At 38.8% G+C, this 17,685-nt stretch overlaps 5 protein-coding genes across 6 annotated transcripts; 4 read left to right on the top strand and 1 right to left on the bottom strand.

Moving 5' to 3' along the window:
* Positions 1-51: 51 nt before the first annotated feature.
* On the bottom strand, positions 52-3,022 carry LOC104739235 (uncharacterized). The gene is made up of 5 exons (XM_010459518.3): positions 2,477-3,022; positions 2,075-2,322; positions 1,189-1,480; positions 955-1,107; positions 52-818 (listed from the first exon to the last, which is right to left on the bottom strand). The coding sequence occupies exons 1-5, from the start codon at positions 2,855-2,857 to the stop codon at positions 426-428; spliced, it is 1,467 nt and encodes a 488-aa protein (XP_010457820.1). The 5' UTR covers positions 2,858-3,022; the 3' UTR covers positions 52-425.
* LOC104739233 (uncharacterized) lies at positions 2,990-9,953 on the top strand. Of its 2 annotated transcripts, none has more exons than XM_010459517.3 (18): positions 2,990-3,368; positions 3,473-3,619; positions 3,719-3,809; positions 3,922-4,040; positions 4,230-4,420; positions 4,509-4,719; positions 5,185-5,425; positions 5,632-5,951; positions 6,253-6,412; positions 6,549-6,748; positions 6,837-7,186; positions 7,512-7,599; positions 7,672-7,890; positions 8,019-8,258; positions 8,721-8,930; positions 9,014-9,262; positions 9,349-9,552; positions 9,648-9,953. In XM_010459517.3, exons 1-18 carry the CDS (start codon positions 3,237-3,239, stop codon positions 9,807-9,809), a joined length of 3,534 nt encoding a protein of 1,177 aa, XP_010457819.2. In that variant the 5' UTR covers positions 2,990-3,236; the 3' UTR covers positions 9,810-9,953. The 2 variants fall into 2 exon arrangements, with proteins under 2 accessions (XP_010457819.2, XP_010457818.2); XM_010459516.3 differs by having other exon boundaries at positions 7,506-7,599.
* A 15-nt stretch (positions 9,954-9,968) lies between these two features.
* Positions 9,969-14,295, top strand: LOC147927774 (pentatricopeptide repeat-containing protein At1g06710, mitochondrial-like). Its single transcript, XM_087484152.1, has 3 exons — positions 9,969-13,302; positions 13,515-13,684; positions 14,155-14,295. Exons 1-2 carry the CDS (start codon positions 10,360-10,362, stop codon positions 13,557-13,559), a joined length of 2,988 nt encoding a protein of 995 aa, XP_087340278.1. The 5' UTR covers positions 9,969-10,359; the 3' UTR covers positions 13,560-13,684; positions 14,155-14,295.
* On the top strand, positions 13,943-15,266 carry LOC104739232 (uncharacterized). Its single transcript, XM_087484664.1, has 4 exons — positions 13,943-13,948; positions 14,155-14,314; positions 14,451-14,635; positions 14,724-15,266. The coding sequence occupies exons 1-4, from the start codon at positions 13,943-13,945 to the stop codon at positions 15,051-15,053; spliced, it is 681 nt and encodes a 226-aa protein (XP_087340790.1). The 3' UTR covers positions 15,054-15,266.
* Positions 15,267-16,053: 787 nt separating this feature from the next.
* Positions 16,054-17,672, top strand: LOC104739230 (uncharacterized). The gene is made up of 4 exons (XM_010459513.3): positions 16,054-16,594; positions 16,689-17,204; positions 17,290-17,349; positions 17,460-17,672. Exons 1-4 carry the CDS (start codon positions 16,489-16,491, stop codon positions 17,477-17,479), a joined length of 702 nt encoding a protein of 233 aa, XP_010457815.1. The 5' UTR covers positions 16,054-16,488; the 3' UTR covers positions 17,480-17,672.
* The last annotated feature ends 13 nt before the right edge of the window (positions 17,673-17,685 follow it).

The following is a 17,685-nucleotide window of genomic DNA, read 5'->3' as shown; positions in this document are numbered from 1 at the left end:
ATAGGGTTTTTGGGGCTTTTGATATGTTCTGCTTACATGCGACCGTCAAACTCAAACACAACTCCATCAAATCGCATTTAACGAATTTTAAACAATACGAAGACAAACAAACAAACACAAAAAAAAGTACAAAACTTCTCTTTTATAAATTCTCTATTATCCCTACTGCTGTAAGATCAGCTTCTCTTTCATATATCTCCCAAACCCAAAAAAATATTCCCAACCAATCATTTCATTTACCCGAGATCTCTTCCTCCACTTCACTCCATATAATAAGAGTCAGCTCAGACCAAAATCTCCCATCCTAAGCCCATTTTTTTTTTTCTTTTCTTCTCGACTACAATTCTCTGTTCAATTCCTGTGACAGAGCGATCAAGTATCTCCAAATCATCACACGGTTTTTTTCGTTTCAAAAGCATCATCAATCAAGATGAAGCCTTTACACAACACCTCTCAAGTTCTAGCTCTGGTAGCAATTCAGAAACCACTTTTTCCATCGAGATTGTTTCTATCTCCTGCTTGCTGCTCCCATCTTTTATTATCTTTTTCGAAAGAAGATTGATTCTAGGAGATTCCGGATTTTCAGCAAGGAGTTGTTCGAAAAACTTCTCTTCATCATTCAGTTTCGAGGCCTTCATGAGATCCATCACTTGCTGCCTTTTTGCAACATTTCTACCTGCTCCACACCCCATTGCAGTTGCTGCTCCAACCGCATTCGCAATCGTTAACGTATTAACAAGCGGCATGTTGCGTATATAACCTAAGGCAATTGCAGCCACAAAACTGTCTCCACATCCAACAGTGTCAATCACTTCCACCTGATGATGTTTTGGGAAAGACTAATTAGATCATCACACAAACTTACTCTATGCTACATACATAAATTTTTTAATATTTCAGCACCTAGATGTGAATGCAAAAATGAACGATTAGATGATGTATACAAGCAGGTACCTTAAACGCAGGAGCCACTGAGACACTAGACTTCGTCACTAGAATTGAACCCTTCGCGCCCATCTTTACAATCACCCATTTCGTTCCTTTTCCATTCCTCAGAATTTCTTGTCCTGCTTTTACAGGGTTCCTGATGCCAGTTAGACCCTCCGCCTAAGCAATTCATTAAACAGTTCAGCAATAATTTCACCAAGTAGAACAATTTTCACCATTATCAAGAGACGTGCAATGTACCTCCTCGGATGTTAAAAGAAGAACATCGCTCATTCTTAAGAAGTGAGCAAGTGCTTTACGCTCATCAGGAGTTCCCTTGGAAAGACTCTTTCCCCTTGGCCCAGGATCAAAGAAGATAGCTGTCCCAACTTTGGAAGCATAATCTATCGTTGACATTATAAAACTAGGGCTGAAGTCGTCAAAGTCATAACCATTGCAGAAAAGAACCTTTGACTGCCTGATTGCCATCTTTACTTCATCAGATAGGTCAGTGATCCAACTGAAAGCAGGTTCCTCCTTGAAATCGGCTCGACTAAAAAGAGAAACAACTCGAGTGAATAAGTTCCTCTGGTACTAGAATTCAAGAAACTTACAACAAATAAGGAGTACTGAAAGTAAATACAACAACATTACCAACGAGAAGTTGTTTCACAAATAGACATCAGGATTAGGAACAAAAAGGGACATAAGTTCCTCCAGTCAAAGAAATCAAAGAACTAAGAAACAGCATTGGAAGCAAGTATGACAATATCACCCACTAGATTTTGTCTCACTAAGAGACACAAGATGTATGAACAAGAAAGTTATCTTCCTGAACATATAGATAGATAGCATTAAGAAAAACTATCAGCAGGAAATATATGGCTTTCTGTAAGGAACTATCAGCAGGAATAATATGACTTTTTCGTTTCCCAAAAAACACTAATAAACAAAACTATCTATTTCAAGATACCCATCACCATCCCCATCAAAAAGTACATCAATGAGATGATGCATTCATTAAAACAGTTATCCCACATAAACCACCACCGCACCGCTACCATAGATCTATTCAAGTTTCCTTGTTAGCCATTTTCAATTATACTTAGTTTCCATAGAAACTCTCGGCATGGCAAAAAAGCATTACCTGCAAAACCCATGTCGCTGCAAAGGATCCACAAGAACCCAACAAATAAGAGTATCACGATATGAGGTGCTATCTTTGGCGTTTGTTCCTCCATCCAATGCAACCGTACATATTCCTTCTTCATGAAGCACATCAAGAAGAAACTCACCATAGATCTCATCCCCAACGTGACCAATCGCAACACACTGAAGCCCCAATCTAGCAGCCGCTATAGCCATGTTACAGTTGCCACCTGCTTCCCAGTATTTCTATAAGCAAAACACGGAACAAAAACACTTGACTATTAACATCAAGAAAAACAATACTTTCAACTAAACAAAGGGAATAAAAGAATTGAGCTGATACAGTACGAAGCAGTTAATCTCTTAGAGATGTGAAAAGAACAGCAATTAGTATACAAACCTTATCTGGGGGAGAAAGAGAGAGTTCGTCCATGAGGGCCTTGCGCTCTCCGCGAGAAGGAGGGGGCAATTCGTGAACACTGAGAACAATGTCGACGCAGAGATTACCAAGAGTTGCGACATCGATAGGTTTCTCAGCCACCACGATACCTCCATTTTCCCCGATGGAGGAGGAGGAGCCATCGGCGTATCTAACCGGAGATAAAGCAGCGGCACTGCTCCGACAGCGGAGGCAAACGGAGCTGCTCAGATGCGGGACTCTAGCGAATGGCGGGAAATTACGGAGGAGAGGATTAGGGCTTTGGGTGGATAAATTGGAGAGGGATAACGCATAGTGAGGAGAAAATGAGTGAAATTTTAGGGCAAAAGCGTGTTGATACATTCGGAAAGATAGAGAGAAGAAAGAAAGAAGGAGAGACTTTGATTCTTGAATTGCTTCGTCGTTCTCTCTCTCTCTCTCTCTCTCTCTCACACTTCTTCTTCTTCAAACGAGAGATACTCTCTTTTGGGTGTTCTTCTTCACCATTTGAGGAGGAGGAGGGCTTCTGTTATGTGGTAAATTAAACCGGAGTGAAATTAGAATGTCAAATTAAAATCGAACCGGGTACGGTTTGTTTGTTTAAACCGTCTTATAATTGAAATTGGAGGGTTTATACAGTAAGGGTTTTTCATCTCTCTCTCTTTACCTCCTGATTCGTATACTTCTCGACGGCCACCAAAAAGAAAAAACCTTTCTTCTTCATCGTTTCTGAGCTCACGCCATGGCCGCCGACGAATTGATGCCGTCTCACAGGTCACATAGGACTCGCCAAGCAGGTCCAACCATGAAGAAGAAAGCTGCAATCGATAAGATGAAGCGTGGTATCCCCATTACCAAGCAGAAGAACCCTAAGGTGAGTTAGTTACTACTACTACTACTACTACTACTTGTCCCCTCTTCGTTTCTTTGTCTTTGTTTTCGCTGATTGGAAAAATCGATTGTACTTGGGTTGTGCAGGCGTTTGCTTTTAAATCGGCTGTCAAGGCGAAGAAAGCGCAATCTCACGCTATGGAGAAGGAGCAAAGACGACTTCATGTCCCGACAATTGATCGTACTTATAACGAACCTCCTCCTTTCGTCGTCGTTGTTCAAGGCCCCCCAGGAGTACTGTGTTTTAATATTGTTGTTGTTGTGGCGTTTTCACTCTTCGGATTTGCTTCTTACCTGAATCCATCGTTTCTTTCCACTGTTTTGGTCATGTAGGTTGGAAAGTCTCTCGTGATTAAGTCTCTTGTGAAGGAATTCACCAAGCAGAATGTACCGGAGGTTCTTGGACCTATTACCATTGTAGAAGGTTCTGTCCTGCATTTTTTCTTTTTCTTTTTTTTTTTTTTTGTATGCAACTGTCGTGATTTTTTAGCCTTGGAATCTATTCATGTTCTCATGTTAGTCTGTCATGGATTCAGGTAAGCATAAGCGGTATCAGTTTGTGGAGTGCCCAAATGATATCAATGGAATGGTGGATTGTGCAAAGGTTGCTGATCTAGCCTTGCTTGTGGTAGACGGGAGTTATGGTTTTGAGATGGTGAGAAACCATTTTTCTTGAGTTATGGTTTAATAATTTTCTTTTGCATCATGTCTTTTGCTTGTTGTTTTGTGAAGATTTCTTTTATATACGAGATCACTGTTGGACCTATTTTCGTAATCTACATTTGTTAATGATATCAACCAAGGTATGTTAAGTAATTTGTCTTTTAATCTGTTTGACCCTCAGGAAACCTTTGAATTCCTCAATATTATGCAAATGCATGGATTTCCTAGAGTTATTGGTGTCCTCACACACCTTGATAACTTCAAGGATGCAAGCAAGCTGAGGAGAACAAAAAAGTCTCTCAAGGATCGGTTTTGGACCGAAATATGTAAAGGAGCTAAATTGTTCTATTTATCTGGTCTCATTCATGGGAAGTAAGTATTTTCAATGATACTTCACCAACATGGATGACATGTGCAAGGAGCGTTTGAGGTTCACCTTTAGTTTATCTTTTATTTGTAGGTATACACCGCGTGAAGTTCACAACCTCCGCCGCTTTGTATCTGTTGTCAAGCCTCAGCCAATAAGGTGGCGAACATCACATCCTTATGTGTTGGCTGATCGCATGGAAGATGTTACCCCTCCCGAGAAAGTTCAGATGGATAAAAAATGCGATAGAAATATCACATTGTATGGTTACCTACGTGGTTGTAACTTGAAAAAAGGGATGAAGGTATGTTATCAGATGTTTTGTCATCATTGTCTTTAGATACTGGTTCATCTTGGCATTTTGAATTTTCTATGGCCTGACTCCTTGAGCCATTTATTTGCTTAACAGTATGTGGCGCAAAATACTCTTGAATTTTAGGAAAAGACCATTTTATAAATTGAGCCTAGAGATGAGCTGATTTGATGTTATCTGTACGGTCTTCCTTGCTGGTTCCTAGCGATTCACATATTACAGCATTTCGAATTAGTTATTGCATCAAAGTAACCCGTTTTATTGACACATAGCTTTCCCATATCGAATGAAGTTGTAAGAAGAGCATAAATTTGTATACTGTGCTTTGTAATGAATTTGTTTTTGCTTCTTTATCTAATTGAGTGATTTTGTGTACAAAATGGTATTTTAGCTGTTACAGTTTACCTTTCTTATCATGTTGAACAGGCATCTGATAAAATTTCTTATGATTTCCAGGTTCATATTGCTGGAGTTGGTGACTACAGTTTAGCTGGGGTGACTGCCTTAATTGATCCTTGTCCTTTACCTTCAGCTGGCAAGCGAAAGGGGCTGAGGGACAGGGATAAGCTTTTTTATGCTCCTATGTCCGGGATTGGAGATCTTCTGTATGACAAAGATGCTGTTTACATCAACATAAATGATCACCAAGTTCAGTACTCTAAAACTGAAGATGGAAATGGAGAACCTACTAATAAAGGTTATTTATGGGGTTTTCCAAGTTTGATTGTCATAAAATTGTTCTATTGTATATGTATCTGCAGTAGTCTCTTTTATGTGTCTTGCTCATTTCATGTTCATAGAATTTCTACATATTTAGAATCTGGTTTACATCATTAATAGAAAGCCATATTGCTCACATTTTGTGCTCTAGCATCTCTGATAGTGACATTTTTATCTTGGCAGGAAAGGGCAGAGATGTTGGTGAAGATTTGGTAAAGTCGTTGCAGAACACAAAGTATTCTGTTGATGAGAAACTGGAAAAGACATTCATTAACTTTTTTGGCAAAAAGACCAGTGCCAGCTCAGAAACAAAAGTTATGGCTGAAGATGCGTATCAATCTTCACCGGAAGGTTCTGACAACGAGGAGTCTCAAGATGATGAGGATGATGAAAAGGATGTAGAGGGTAGTGACAACGAAATAAAGCAGGTAACTGAGTTTCATGGTGGAAGGTTGAGGAGGAAAGCTGTCTTCAAGGATGACATTGGTGGGAGCGATGCAAAGGTCATCTACTTGCTTGATCTGTTTTTTGTGATGCTTCTATTTACTGTTGCAGTCATATCTTCAGTTGGATGATACTGGTGACTATGAAAATAAGAGTTAGTCTGTGAATTTTCTCATTTTAATTAGTTTGTGTAACAATATGGAAAGAAATGGTGAAACATTGAAGTAGGTTAGGTCAATCGCAATTCTAGTGGGATCCCTGTAGTGAAAAATATTTTGGGAAGCAGTATCTACTTGATGTCGACTGATTATATTTTCAAAATTAAATGGTTGTCCCCATGTCTGGCTGTATGTGACGCAGGACTCAGATGAAGATGATTTTGAGGAAGCAGACGATGCTGAATCGGACTTAGATGAATATAACTCTGATGAAGCAGATGATATTGAATTGGACGAAAATGAAGTTGAAGATGGTGGAGATGACTCTGCTTCTGATTCACCAGGGGATTATCAGATAGATGGTATGTTATTTCTACGATTAAATTTACTTGCGTATTGATGATGTCCTGGGCATTAGATTTTCTTGAGAAAGTACATTGTCTTTTGTCATTTAAGATTTCGTTTGTTCCTAAACATTGACCATACATGGTCTGTCAGATAAGGACTTTGGTAACATATCACAGTGGAAAGCACCCTTGAAGGAGAATGCCAGAAAGAAGAACCCCAACTTGATGGACATTGTGTATGGAGCATCGGGATCATTAGCTACTCCCTTGATAAATGAGAACCATGACATTAGTGATGATGAAGAAAGTGATGATGAAGAATTCTTTAAGCCAAAAGGAGAACAAAGCAAGGTTTGTCATCTCAAGTCCATACAATATTTGGTCATCTTTTCTTGTTCTTGGGAATGTCTTAATCATTTTTTTATCCATATAAATCCAGAATTTAGGTGGTGGATCGGATGTGGGATATGTCAACTCAGAGGATTGTTCTAAATTTCTGAATTATGGTTACCTAAAGAATTGGAAAGAGAAAGACGTCTGTGAGAGCATTCGTGATCGATTTACCACGGGTGATTGGTCAAAAGCTGCTCTGAGAGACAAAAATTCAGGTACTGCCATTGAGGGAGAAGATGATGAACTTTATGGTGATTTTGAGGATCTTGAGACGGGAGACGAGCATAAAAGCCATGAGGACATGGAATCAGATGCATCTGAAAATGAAGATGAAGATGCTGAAGTCGTTGAGCGTAGGCTAAAAAAGCTGGCTCGCCGAGCAAAGTTTGATGCCGAATATCCTTTTTACCCGAATGGCATCATTTAACTTATCATTTGCCGTCTTTCATCTGTGTTAGGCCAACAAGTTATCTACTGCTGTCTGTGTTTATTATTCTCTGAAACAACTTACTTGAAAATATGTTGAAAAATTCTAGCTTAGTTAAGCAAATGGGTCACTAAGTTCATATATCATTCTTGGTCAGGGAGTTTGATGGTTGCTGTTGTTTTGTTATTCTTTCTCTGCATGTCTTATATGTCATATTAGGTTTTATGCTACTGTTTCAGTTTGCACTTTGACAAGTTACTTTTGGTTCAACCTTAACTTTTTTTGTACAAGCACGAAATCCGAGTTTGAGGAGGATGACAATGATAAAGGTGATGGGAACAATCCACTTAGTCAAGCCAAGGAACCAGGATACTTTGATAAAGTAAGTAAATTTTGCTGCAGGCAGCTAAGGTATCTTATCGACTGTTTTAAACTCAGTTTATTTGCTTTGCAGATGAAGGAAGAGCTTGAAATTATAAAACAGAGGAATAAGGAAGAACTCGATGATCTTGACGAGGAAACTCGAATTAAGTTAGAAGGATTCCGGACTGGAACATACTTGAGGCTGGAGATTCACAATGTTCCTTATGAGATGGTTGAATTCTTTGATCCTTGTCATCCAATTCTGGTTGGAGGTATTGGTTACGGCGAGGACAATGCTGGATATATGCAGGTAAGGCTACAAATTTTCTTCTGACCCAAAATGAGCTGTAGGATGATATTTTTCTTATATAAAGGTAGTTGAACATGATTTTTTTATTGGAACGATGCTTATTGTATTATGTGTATCCTTGTACATAGACCCGGTTTAAGAGACATAGGTGGCACAAGAAAGTACTAAAGACTAGAGATCCTATCATTGTGTCGATCGGATGGAGACGCTATCAGACTATTCCTATATATGCCATTGAAGATCCCAATGGCAGACATCGAATGCTCAAGTATACTCCAGAACACATGCACTGCCTTGCTACGTTCTGGGGTCCTCTTGCTCCACCCGACACCGGTATTGTCGCTTTCCAGAATCTGTCAAATAATCAGGTATTTGAACGCACTATGCTGTTTGAGTTTGATCCCAGTTTACCCTTGAGTTTGTTTCAACTTTTGTGGTCGAGTATCTAGCTTTGGTAAATCTTAGTGCATCTTCTCAAAAGGGTAGTGTGACTGACCAATGGTGAACACGTATGCATATTAAGTGTTTTGAAACTTGCATGTGAGAAAAAAGTATAAGATGCTTTCTTCCTCCTATAACCGCTATCACAACTTAAAAATGAGAGTTCCTTCGTATATAATATGCTTCCATATATCCATTCTGCTCAATTGTTTAGTGTTGAGATATCATGTAACTGTTCATCATCCATTAGTGGTCAAATTTATTTGTTATATAGTAAGAAACCCCAAATGGCCTACATATGATGAACGGGGAATTTATTGGTTGTTTGCTCTGTTTAGTTCTGTTGTACTCTTCTCCTGCTAAAGTAGCTCTTCTGGTGTGTGCTTCAGGCAGGGTTTAGGATAACAGCGACTTCTGTAGTTATTGAGTATAATCACAAGGCCCGTATTATAAAGAAAATCAAGCTTGTTGGGACTCCCTGCAAGATCAAGAAAAAGACTGCATTTATCAAAGACATGTTCACTTCTGACCTAGAAATAGCTCGATTTGAAGGTTCATCTGTCCGAACAGTTAGTGGCATTAGAGGACAAGTTAAAAAGGTAGGCTTTTGATCTCCTTATGATTCCTAGTTTCTCCTCATTTGTTGGCTCTCTGGTTTTCTAACAACCTCCTTTTTTCTCAGGCTGGAAAAAATATGCTCGATAACAATGCTGAAGAAGGGATTGCGAGGTGTACCTTTGAAGATCAAATCCGTATGAGCGACATGGTCTTCTTAAGGGCTTGGACAACAGTGGAAGTTCCACAATTTTACAATCCTCTAACGACAGCCTTGCAATCCCGCGATAAGACGTGGAAAGGGATGAAAACTTTTGGAGAACTCCGTAGAGAGCTGAATATTCCTATTCCGGTGAATAAGGATTCACTCTACAAGGTAAAAAAAAATGCCCCCATTAAAATTAAAAGTATTATTGTGTAGGTGGGAGGAGCGCCGATCTCACTAATATCTCGTTTTCGCAGAAAATCGAAAGAAAGCCAAAGAAATTCAATCCGTTAAAGATATCAAAGAGTCTACAAAGAGATCTACCGTTTAAATCGAAACCGAAGGATATACCGAGGCGGAAAAGACAGTCGCTAGATGCGAGAAGAGCTGTTGTAATGGAACCGGAAGAAAGAAAAGCTCATAAAGCCATCCAGCAATTTAAGCTACTTGAACAGCACAAGGTAATGTTTAGAAGAAACTAGCTATCAGTATCATGCATTTAAAAAAAAAAAAAGATTGATCTTTGTCTGACTTGATGAGAAAAATAATTGTGCAGATGAAGAAGAAAAAAGCAACGGCGCAGAAGAAGAGGGAAGTGTATGAAGCAGAGAAAGCTAAGAATGAGGAAATAAATAAGAAACGGAGGAGAGAGGAGAGACGTGAGAGATATCGTGAGGAAGATAAACAGAAGAAGAAGAGTAGAAGAAGCCATGATTAATTTCTTTTGTTGCTCCAAGACCAGAGATTCCAAACAAGTCTGTAATGATGCTTAAAGTTTTGTTTTCATGTTTGTTCACTGCCTGCTGTATTGATTTTTTTTCTCAACTTCTGAATTATTATTTATCACAATTTTCTCGAAAAATCCCAGTCTATCCCAAAAATTTTGGAAATACTTTTGACGCTTGAACCAGAGGATTATCATGTCACATCAAAGTGTAGATTTCTATGTTGTGAATAGAATGTTTTGGATTCGGATTTGCATTATCCGTTCTGTAAGTGCAGCAAAATAAAATTATTCATGTACTGTGATTAGAGAAACTGTTAGGATTTTGCTAATAAATGTTTTAATTGTGTAACTTAAACATAATTAGTAGAAGGCGAGAAAGGGAATGGGTGGGAAGAACTGAAGAAGTGGGGAACATCGTCATCTTCCCCTGAAATTGACTTCTCTTCTTCTTCTTCTTCTTCTTCTTCTTCTTCTTCAGATATAAACCCTAAACCCTCTTTTTAAACCCTTAAATTGTATCTATCGGTTTTAAACGATAGCGATGAACAAAACAGTCGTAAGATGTCTTCTTTCTCCTTCACACCATCCTTTGATTCGATTCTCCACCAATTCCTCTCTTCTCCACAGAGTTTTCACCTGTAGCCGTTACCTCACGGCTAGGTTTATCTCCACTCCTCCTCCGCCTGACGAAATGTATGGATTCGACGATCCTTTCTCCCCAACTGAGTCGCGGGATTTGACTAAAGAGTTTTCCTTTTTGCATGATTCTCTTCTTGTGGACTCTGGAAATGTTGTTGATGTAGTAGCAGTGCCCATTACTCAATCCTCTAATGATGCTAAAGCCATCGCAGAGGCTGTTTCTGGTGGCGGCGATGTGTTTGGGAGCAATTCCCAGAAGTTTCTCAGGCAATTTAGAGAGAAACTGAGTGAGAGCTTGGTCATTGAGGTGTTGCGTTTGATACAGAGACCTTCTGATGTTATCAGCTTCTTCGTTTGGGCAGGTAGGCAGATTGGTTATAAGCATACTCCACCTGTGTACAGCGCTTTGGTTGACCTGATTGTACGTGATGATGACGAAAATATTCCGGAAGAGCTCTTGCAACAGATTAGAGATGATGATAAGGAAGTGTTTGGGGAATTTCTTAATGTCTTGGTTAGGAAACATTGCAGGAATGGTTCATTTAGCATTGCACTTGAGGAGTTAGGGAGACTCAAGGATTTTAAGTTTAGACCTTCAAGATCTACGTATAATTGTTTGATTCAGGCATTTCTCAAGGCTGATCGTTTGGACTCTGCTTCTTTGGTTCATCGGGAAATGTCTCTTGCAAATCTTCGGATGGATGGTTTTACTCTTAGATGCTTTGCTTATTCTCTCTGTAAAGTAGGAAAGTGGAGGGAAGCTCTATCATTGATGGAAACTGAAAATTTTGTCCCTGATACTGTCTTTTATACAAAACTGATATCTGGTCTGTGTGAAGCTTCGCTTTTTGAAGAGGCTATGGATTTCTTGAATAGGATGCGAGCTACTTCCTGTCTTCCAAATGTTGTAACGTATTCAACTTTGCTGTGTGGATGCTTGAACAAAAAACAGCTGGGTAGGTGTAAAAGGGTGCTTAATATGATGATGGTGGAAGGTTGTTATCCAAGTCCCAAGATTTTTAATTCCCTTGTACATGCTTATTGCACATCAGGAGATCATTCATATGCATACAAATTGCTAAAGAAAATGGTTAAATGTGGTCACATGCCAGGATATGTTGTCTACAATATATTGATTGGGAGTATTTGTTGTGACAAAGACTCGCTTAGTTGTGATCTGTTGGAATTAGCTGAGAAAGCTTACAGTGAAATGCTTGCTACAGGGGTTGTTCTGAATAAGATTAATGTCAGTAACTTCACACGGTGTCTTTGTAGTGCTGGGAAATATGAAAAGGCATTTAATGTTATCCGTGAAATGATTGGTCAGGGATTTATACCAGATACCAGTACCTATTCCAAAGTCCTTGGTTATTTATGTAATGCTTCGAAAATGGAGTTGGCGTTTCTGTTGTTTGAAGAAATGAAAAGGGGTGGCCTTGCTGCTGACGTCTATACGTATACTATTATGGTAGATAGCTTTTGTAAAGCTGGTCTGATTGAACAGGCTCGTAAGTGGTTCAATGAAATGAGAGAAGTTGGCTGCACGCCTAACGTCGTCACATATACCGCTCTTATCCATGCTTATCTTAAGGCTAAGAAGGTCAGCTATGCTAATGAGCTGTTTGAAACGATGCTGTCTGAAGGGTGTCTCCCTAATATTGTTACATATTCTGCCTTAATTGATGGCCACTGCAAAGCTGGACAAGTGGAGAAAGCTTGCCAGATTTTCGAAAGAATGTGTGGCAGCAAAGATGTTCCAGATGTAGATATGTACTTCAAGCAGTATGATGGTGACAGCGAGAGGCCGAATGTAGTTACATATGGAGCTTTACTGGATGGTTTCTGCAAGTCGCATAGGGTTGAAGAAGCTCGTAAATTGTTGGATGCTATGTATATGGAAGGTTGTGAACCGAATGAGATTGTATATGATGCTCTCATTGATGGACTCTGTAAGGTTGGGAAACTAGACGAAGCACAAGAAGTGAAAACTGAGATGTCTGAGCATGGATTCCCCGCGACCTTATATACTTACAGTTCTCTGATTGATCGTTATTTCAAAGTGAAGCGCCAAGATTTAGCCTCAAAAGTATTGTCTAAGATGCTTGAGAATTCCTGTGCGCCGAATGTGGTTATATACACTGAGATGATTGATGGCTTATGCAAGATTGGTAAAACTGATGAAGCCTATAAGCTTATGCAAATGATGGAAGAAAAAGGGTGTCAGCCTAATGTTGTGACATATACAGCGATGATTGATGGATTTGGAATGATTGGTAAAATAGACACATGCCTTGAGCTCTTAGAGCGGATGGGTTCCAAAGGTGTTGCTCCAAATTATGTTACTTATAGGGTCTTGATAGATCATTGTTGCAAAAATGGTGTGCTGGATGTGGCCCAGCATCTTCTAGAAGAAATGAAACAGACACATTGGCCTACACACGCAGCCGGATATCGCAAACTCATTGAAGGATACAATAAAGAGTTCATAGAGTCTATAGGGCTTCTTGATGAGATAGGCCAGGATGATACTGTTCCTTTTCTTTCTGTATATAGGCTTTTAATTGATAATCTTATTAAAGCTCAAAGGCTGGAAATGGCTCTTAGGCTCCTTGAAGAGGTTGCAACATTTTCAGCCACTTTGGTTGACTACAGTAGCACATATAATTCGTTGATTGAAAGCCTTTGCCTTGCTAATAGAGTGGACGAAGCTTTTCAGTTGTTCTCAAAAATGACGAAGAAAGGTGTCATTCCGGAGATGCAAACATCCTGTAGTCTTATCAAGGGACTTTTCCGAAACAGCAAGATCGATGAAGCACTTTTACTTCTAGATTTTATATCTCATATGGTTTGTCCTCTTTGATTCTTTCTTCTGAGTTTGAAAAGTGCAGCAATCGTTAATTTTAGTCAAGCTGTTTTTCTTTGCAATGTTCAGTTGAATCTATGTAGATTTTATTAGAACTAAATTATCTAGTGGAACAAAAGGTAGTTTATACTGTTTTATGTAGTTCTTGGTGTTTGTTTCTGGTATTTCAATGCTAAATTGCCTCAAATATGCAGGAAATTCAGTGGATAGAAGAAAAGAAAACATCTGATGGGACTTAGGCATAATGTGATTTGCTCAGCTAGTTGGTGCATCCTAATATCGAGCCTCTTAGTCAAACCCTGAAATTTCGAAGGTTAGAAGGATAATGCATGAAGCGCAATGAATTGTTGGACCAAACTTCTTTGTAAGTCCATTGATTTTAGATGACATAGCTTCAAAATTTACTTTAAAATATGTCTTTTTCCTTTGAATTAGAGACATGCATATGTTTTATGTATGCAGCATCTGCTTTGAGCATGATGTGTAAATGTATACTTCTAATGACTCTCAGTAGAGTTGAATGGCCTCCTTTAAACACTCTACAACTGCATTAAAGCTTTGTAATGCTTCTATTTACTATTGCAGTCATATCTTCAGTTGTATGATACTGGTGACTATGAAAATGAGAGTTAGTCTGTGAATTTTCTCATTTTCATTAGTTTGTGTAACAATATGGAAAGAAATGGTGAAACATTGAAGTAGGTTAGGTCAATCGCAATTATAGTGGGATCCCTGTAGTGAAAAATATTTTGGGAAGCAGTATCTACTTGATGTCGACTGATTATATTTTCAAAATTAAATGGTTGTCCCCATGTCTGGCTGTATGTGACGCAGGACTCAGATGAAGATGATTTTGAGGAAGCAGACGATGCTGAATCGGACTTAGATGAATATAACTCTGATGAAGCAGATGATATTGAATTGGACGAAAATGAAGTTGAAGATGGTGGAGATGACTCTGCTTCTGATTCACCAGGGGATTATCAGATAGATGGTATGTTATTTCTACGATTAAATTTACTTGCGTATTGATGATGTCCTGGGCATTAGATTTTCTTGAGAAAGTACATTGTCTTTTGTCATTTAAGATTTCGTTTGTTCCTAAACATTGACCATACATGGTCTGTCAGATAAGGACTTTGGTAACATATCACAGTGGAAAGCACCCTTGAAGGAGAATGCCAGAAAGAAGAACCCTAACTTGATGGACATTGTGTATGGAGCATCGGGATCATTAGCTACTCCCTTGATAAATGAGAACCATGACATTAGTGATGATGAAGAATTCTTTAAGCCAAAAGGAGAACAAAGCAAGGTTTGTCATCTCAAGTCCATACAATATTTAGTCATCTTTTCTTGTTCTTGGGAATGTCTCAATCATTTTTTTATCCATATAAATCCAGAATTTAGGTGGTGGATGGGATGCGGGTTATGTCAACTCAGAGGATTGTTCTAAATTTCTGAATTCTGGTTACCTTAAGAATTGGAAAGAGAAAGACGTCTGTGAGAGCATTCCTGATCGATTTACCACGGGGGATTGGTCAAAAGCTGCTCTGAGAGACAAAAATTCAGGTACTGCCATTGAGGGAGAAGATGATGAACTTTATGGTGATTTTGAGGATCTTGAGACGGGAGACGAGCATAAAAGCCATGATGACATGGAATCAGATGCATCTGAAAATGAGGATGAAGATGCTGAAGTCGTTGAGCGTAGGCTAAAAAAGCTGGCTTAGAAGAAGATAAAAAGAGCCATGATTAATTTCTTAATTACCTTGCCTTGAGTTTTTTTTTTTTTTGTTGCTCCCGACCAGAGATTCCTACCAAGTCTGTGTAATGATGCTTTAAGTTCTGTTTCCATGTTTGTTCACTGCTGCTGTGTTGCTTTTTTCCTCTAACTTGGAATTATTTTATCACAATTTTCTCGAAAAATCCCAAAATTTTGGAAATACTCTTAACGCTTGAATACTCCTTAGATTATCAAGTGCTTTTTGAACCAAATGATTCGGTTTTAATTTTGGGTAGTCTTTTTAGTTTCATGTCACATCAAAGTTTAGATTTGTATTAATCAAAGGGCAAATAAGTTCGATCCGAATAATCGAACTAAAGACCTCTACAGGTTTCTGAGCGTGTGATGTGGCCACTGCACCACATCAAAGTTTTGATACTTCATAAAACCTTATGTGTTTAGACCAAAATACCAAAATATTTTTAATAAACTAAATATCAGGAAGTTTTTAAATATATTTGTGAAAATATAATCAAATTTTATTTTAATAATATTTTTAAAAATATATCCAGAACCGAACTGAACCCGAACCGAAATAGTAAATTAACCGAATGTATCCTAAATTCCTATATCCATAATATCCGGAACCGAATGAATATATCCGGAACCGAATGAATATATCCGGAACTGAACCGAATGTCTGAACGTCCAGGACTAATTTGTATGTCGTGAGTTTTGGATTCGGATTTGCATTATCCATCTGTAAGTGTACTGTGAGTCTGTGATTAGAGAAACTGTTAGGATTTGGCTAATAAATGTTTTTAATTTAATTGTGTAATTCAATTAAATGAAAGAGGCAAACAGAAAGAAAAAAAAAATATATATATATATACTAATGCTAAGTAATTTATTAATGTAGTTAGATATACATATCTTTTGTCTGTAACAATATACATGAAACACTGGTAAAATACTAATTTAATTAAGCACATGCTTTTGAATGGTCCAATTTTAAATTAGTAATATATTTTTTTCTTTGATATTCCTTTGATTTTATTAGTTTTTAAATCTGTAAGGAAAGAAAAAACCCCGATCTCCGTTAACTAAAACCCTAAAATCCTGAAGATCCGGCGATCCGTTAGCTAAAACCCTAAATCTCGTGAAGATCCGGCGAATCAGCGGAATATGAAGAGACAGAGAGAGGAGGATTCGGCGGAGGAAAGGGAGAGGAGGAGAGAGTTATTCGAGAAATTGAGAAATTTGACTGACAGGAAGAGGCAAGAAGCTGAGAGGAGGAGGAGAAGAGGAAAAAGAAAAGTGAAGTGTTGGTGGGATTACGAAAATACCCGACTCCCACGAAAATTTGACGTATCCCGTATCAAGCCTACCTTACCTTAGAAGCAATTTTGAGTAGGCACCGTTATAGTGGGGGGGAGTTGTGGATGAAGATGGTCGTTTCCGATTCCACAGACAGTGACAAAATTGGGTGGAGAACTTATCAGAACCTCCAAAGAGAACCGGGAATTGTTGTTCACGATTGCAAAATAGGTAAGTTTTTTTTTATTTCCCTAATTTGGTTTCATGTTCTTATTTAACTATATAATAGTTCCTGTTCTTATTTAATTGTTTGTTTGGTCTATAGCCAACACTCGTCAAATATCAGACGATCGCGTCAGGAAGGAAATTCGAGAGTGGCTTAAAGAGAGTGAAGGAGACGAACTCCTCGTGTTAATTGCTGGAGACCAGGGTTATTTGCGTGTTCTTGAAGAGGTTCGAGCGTCGGGGAAAAATATTCACATCTTCCTCATTTGTCCGAAGAACGTGACTCATTCAGTTATCGAAAATTTTGAGGCAGAGGGAAGGGAAACCTGGGAAGATTTTTTGTCAGAGGCTCAAGGGGGAACTAGCGGCGACGACGACGAATCTGGGGACGGGGACGGAAGTGGAGATGGCCGAGGTGGAGGTCCGGGATCTAAAAAAGGCGGAGGAACCGATCCGAAGAAGCCTTCGACTATGTTTTGTAACAGGACTCTGAAGAACATCTTGGGACCATTCAAGAAACCACGGCAAAAATTAGGCTACTCTGGTCCTATCACCATCACTGGCGCACTATCAAAGTTCCCTCATGACATCCTCCTTGAAGCCCTCTCTTCCTACAGTTAGTTTCTTCCCATCCTTTTACCTTCCTAGATTTCCTTCCTAGAGTAATGGAATAGTCTCAAGTCTTTAGTTTCCTGAAACAGGTCCTAGAGACACTGTTAAGCTATCCCGTGACTGGTTTGATGATACACATCTTCTGGCAGGTCTGTCTTTTTAGTTTTTATGTTCCTCACCTCTCACAGTCTTGTTGAATTCTTCTTCTCGAGTTATTTTGCTGAATTACCCCTTTTCCACCCCTTTTCCACCGATTCAGATTCAGGGAAACGGCCTTGAGGAAACGGCCTATGTTGGACTTAGAGGAGCCACTCTGAAGATGAGCTAAATGTCTTTCAACTTCAGGCTTATTGTGGAACTTATCTTCTGTTTAAGAAGTATCTTGAAAAACCCCTATTTTTGTTGTCTTTTCAACTTTATTCTTGTTGTGGAACTTATGTTCTCTGTTTAAGAAGTATCTTGAAAAACCCTATATCTGGTTGTGT

The sequence above is a fragment of the Camelina sativa genome, chromosome 14 (assembly GCF_030686135.1).
Source record: "Camelina sativa cultivar CO46 ecotype springtype chromosome 14, ASM3068613v1".
Lineage (NCBI taxonomy): Eukaryota > Viridiplantae > Streptophyta > Magnoliopsida > Brassicales > Brassicaceae > Camelina > Camelina sativa.
This window is presented reverse-complemented; position numbering and strand designations above follow the sequence as displayed.

Coding starts and splice junctions, on each gene's coding strand:
- LOC104739235 (XM_010459518.3), bottom strand. CDS start 2,857: ATGTATCAACACGCTTTTGCCCTAAAATTTCACTCATTTTCTCCTCAC. Junction 2,323..2,476: donor CTCTTTCTCCCCCAGATAAG/GTTTGTATACTA, acceptor TTTTGCTTATAG/AAATACTGGGAAGCAGGTGG. Junction 1,481..2,074: donor CAGCGACATGGGTTTTGCAG/GTAATGCTTTTT, acceptor TTCTCTTTTTAG/TCGAGCCGATTTCAAGGAGG.
- LOC104739233 (XM_010459516.3), top strand. CDS start 3,237: ATGGCCGCCGACGAATTGATGCCGTCTCACAGGTCACATAGGACTCGC. Junction 6,749..6,836: donor CAAAAGGAGAACAAAGCAAG/GTTTGTCATCTC, acceptor ATATAAATCCAG/AATTTAGGTGGTGGATCGGA. Junction 7,891..8,018: donor ACAATGCTGGATATATGCAG/GTAAGGCTACAA, acceptor CCTTGTACATAG/ACCCGGTTTAAGAGACATAG.
- LOC147927774 (XM_087484152.1), top strand. CDS start 10,360: ATGAACAAAACAGTCGTAAGATGTCTTCTTTCTCCTTCACACCATCCT. Junction 13,303..13,514: donor TAGATTTTATATCTCATATG/GTTTGTCCTCTT, acceptor TCAAATATGCAG/GAAATTCAGTGGATAGAAGA.
- LOC104739232 (XM_087484664.1), top strand. Junction 14,315..14,450: donor AGGGGATTATCAGATAGATG/GTATGTTATTTC, acceptor ATGGTCTGTCAG/ATAAGGACTTTGGTAACATA. Junction 14,636..14,723: donor CAAAAGGAGAACAAAGCAAG/GTTTGTCATCTC, acceptor ATATAAATCCAG/AATTTAGGTGGTGGATGGGA.
- LOC104739230 (XM_010459513.3), top strand. CDS start 16,489: ATGAAGATGGTCGTTTCCGATTCCACAGACAGTGACAAAATTGGGTGG. Junction 16,595..16,688: donor TGTTCACGATTGCAAAATAG/GTAAGTTTTTTT, acceptor TTTGGTCTATAG/CCAACACTCGTCAAATATCA. Junction 17,205..17,289: donor TGAAGCCCTCTCTTCCTACA/GTTAGTTTCTTC, acceptor TTCCTGAAACAG/GTCCTAGAGACACTGTTAAG.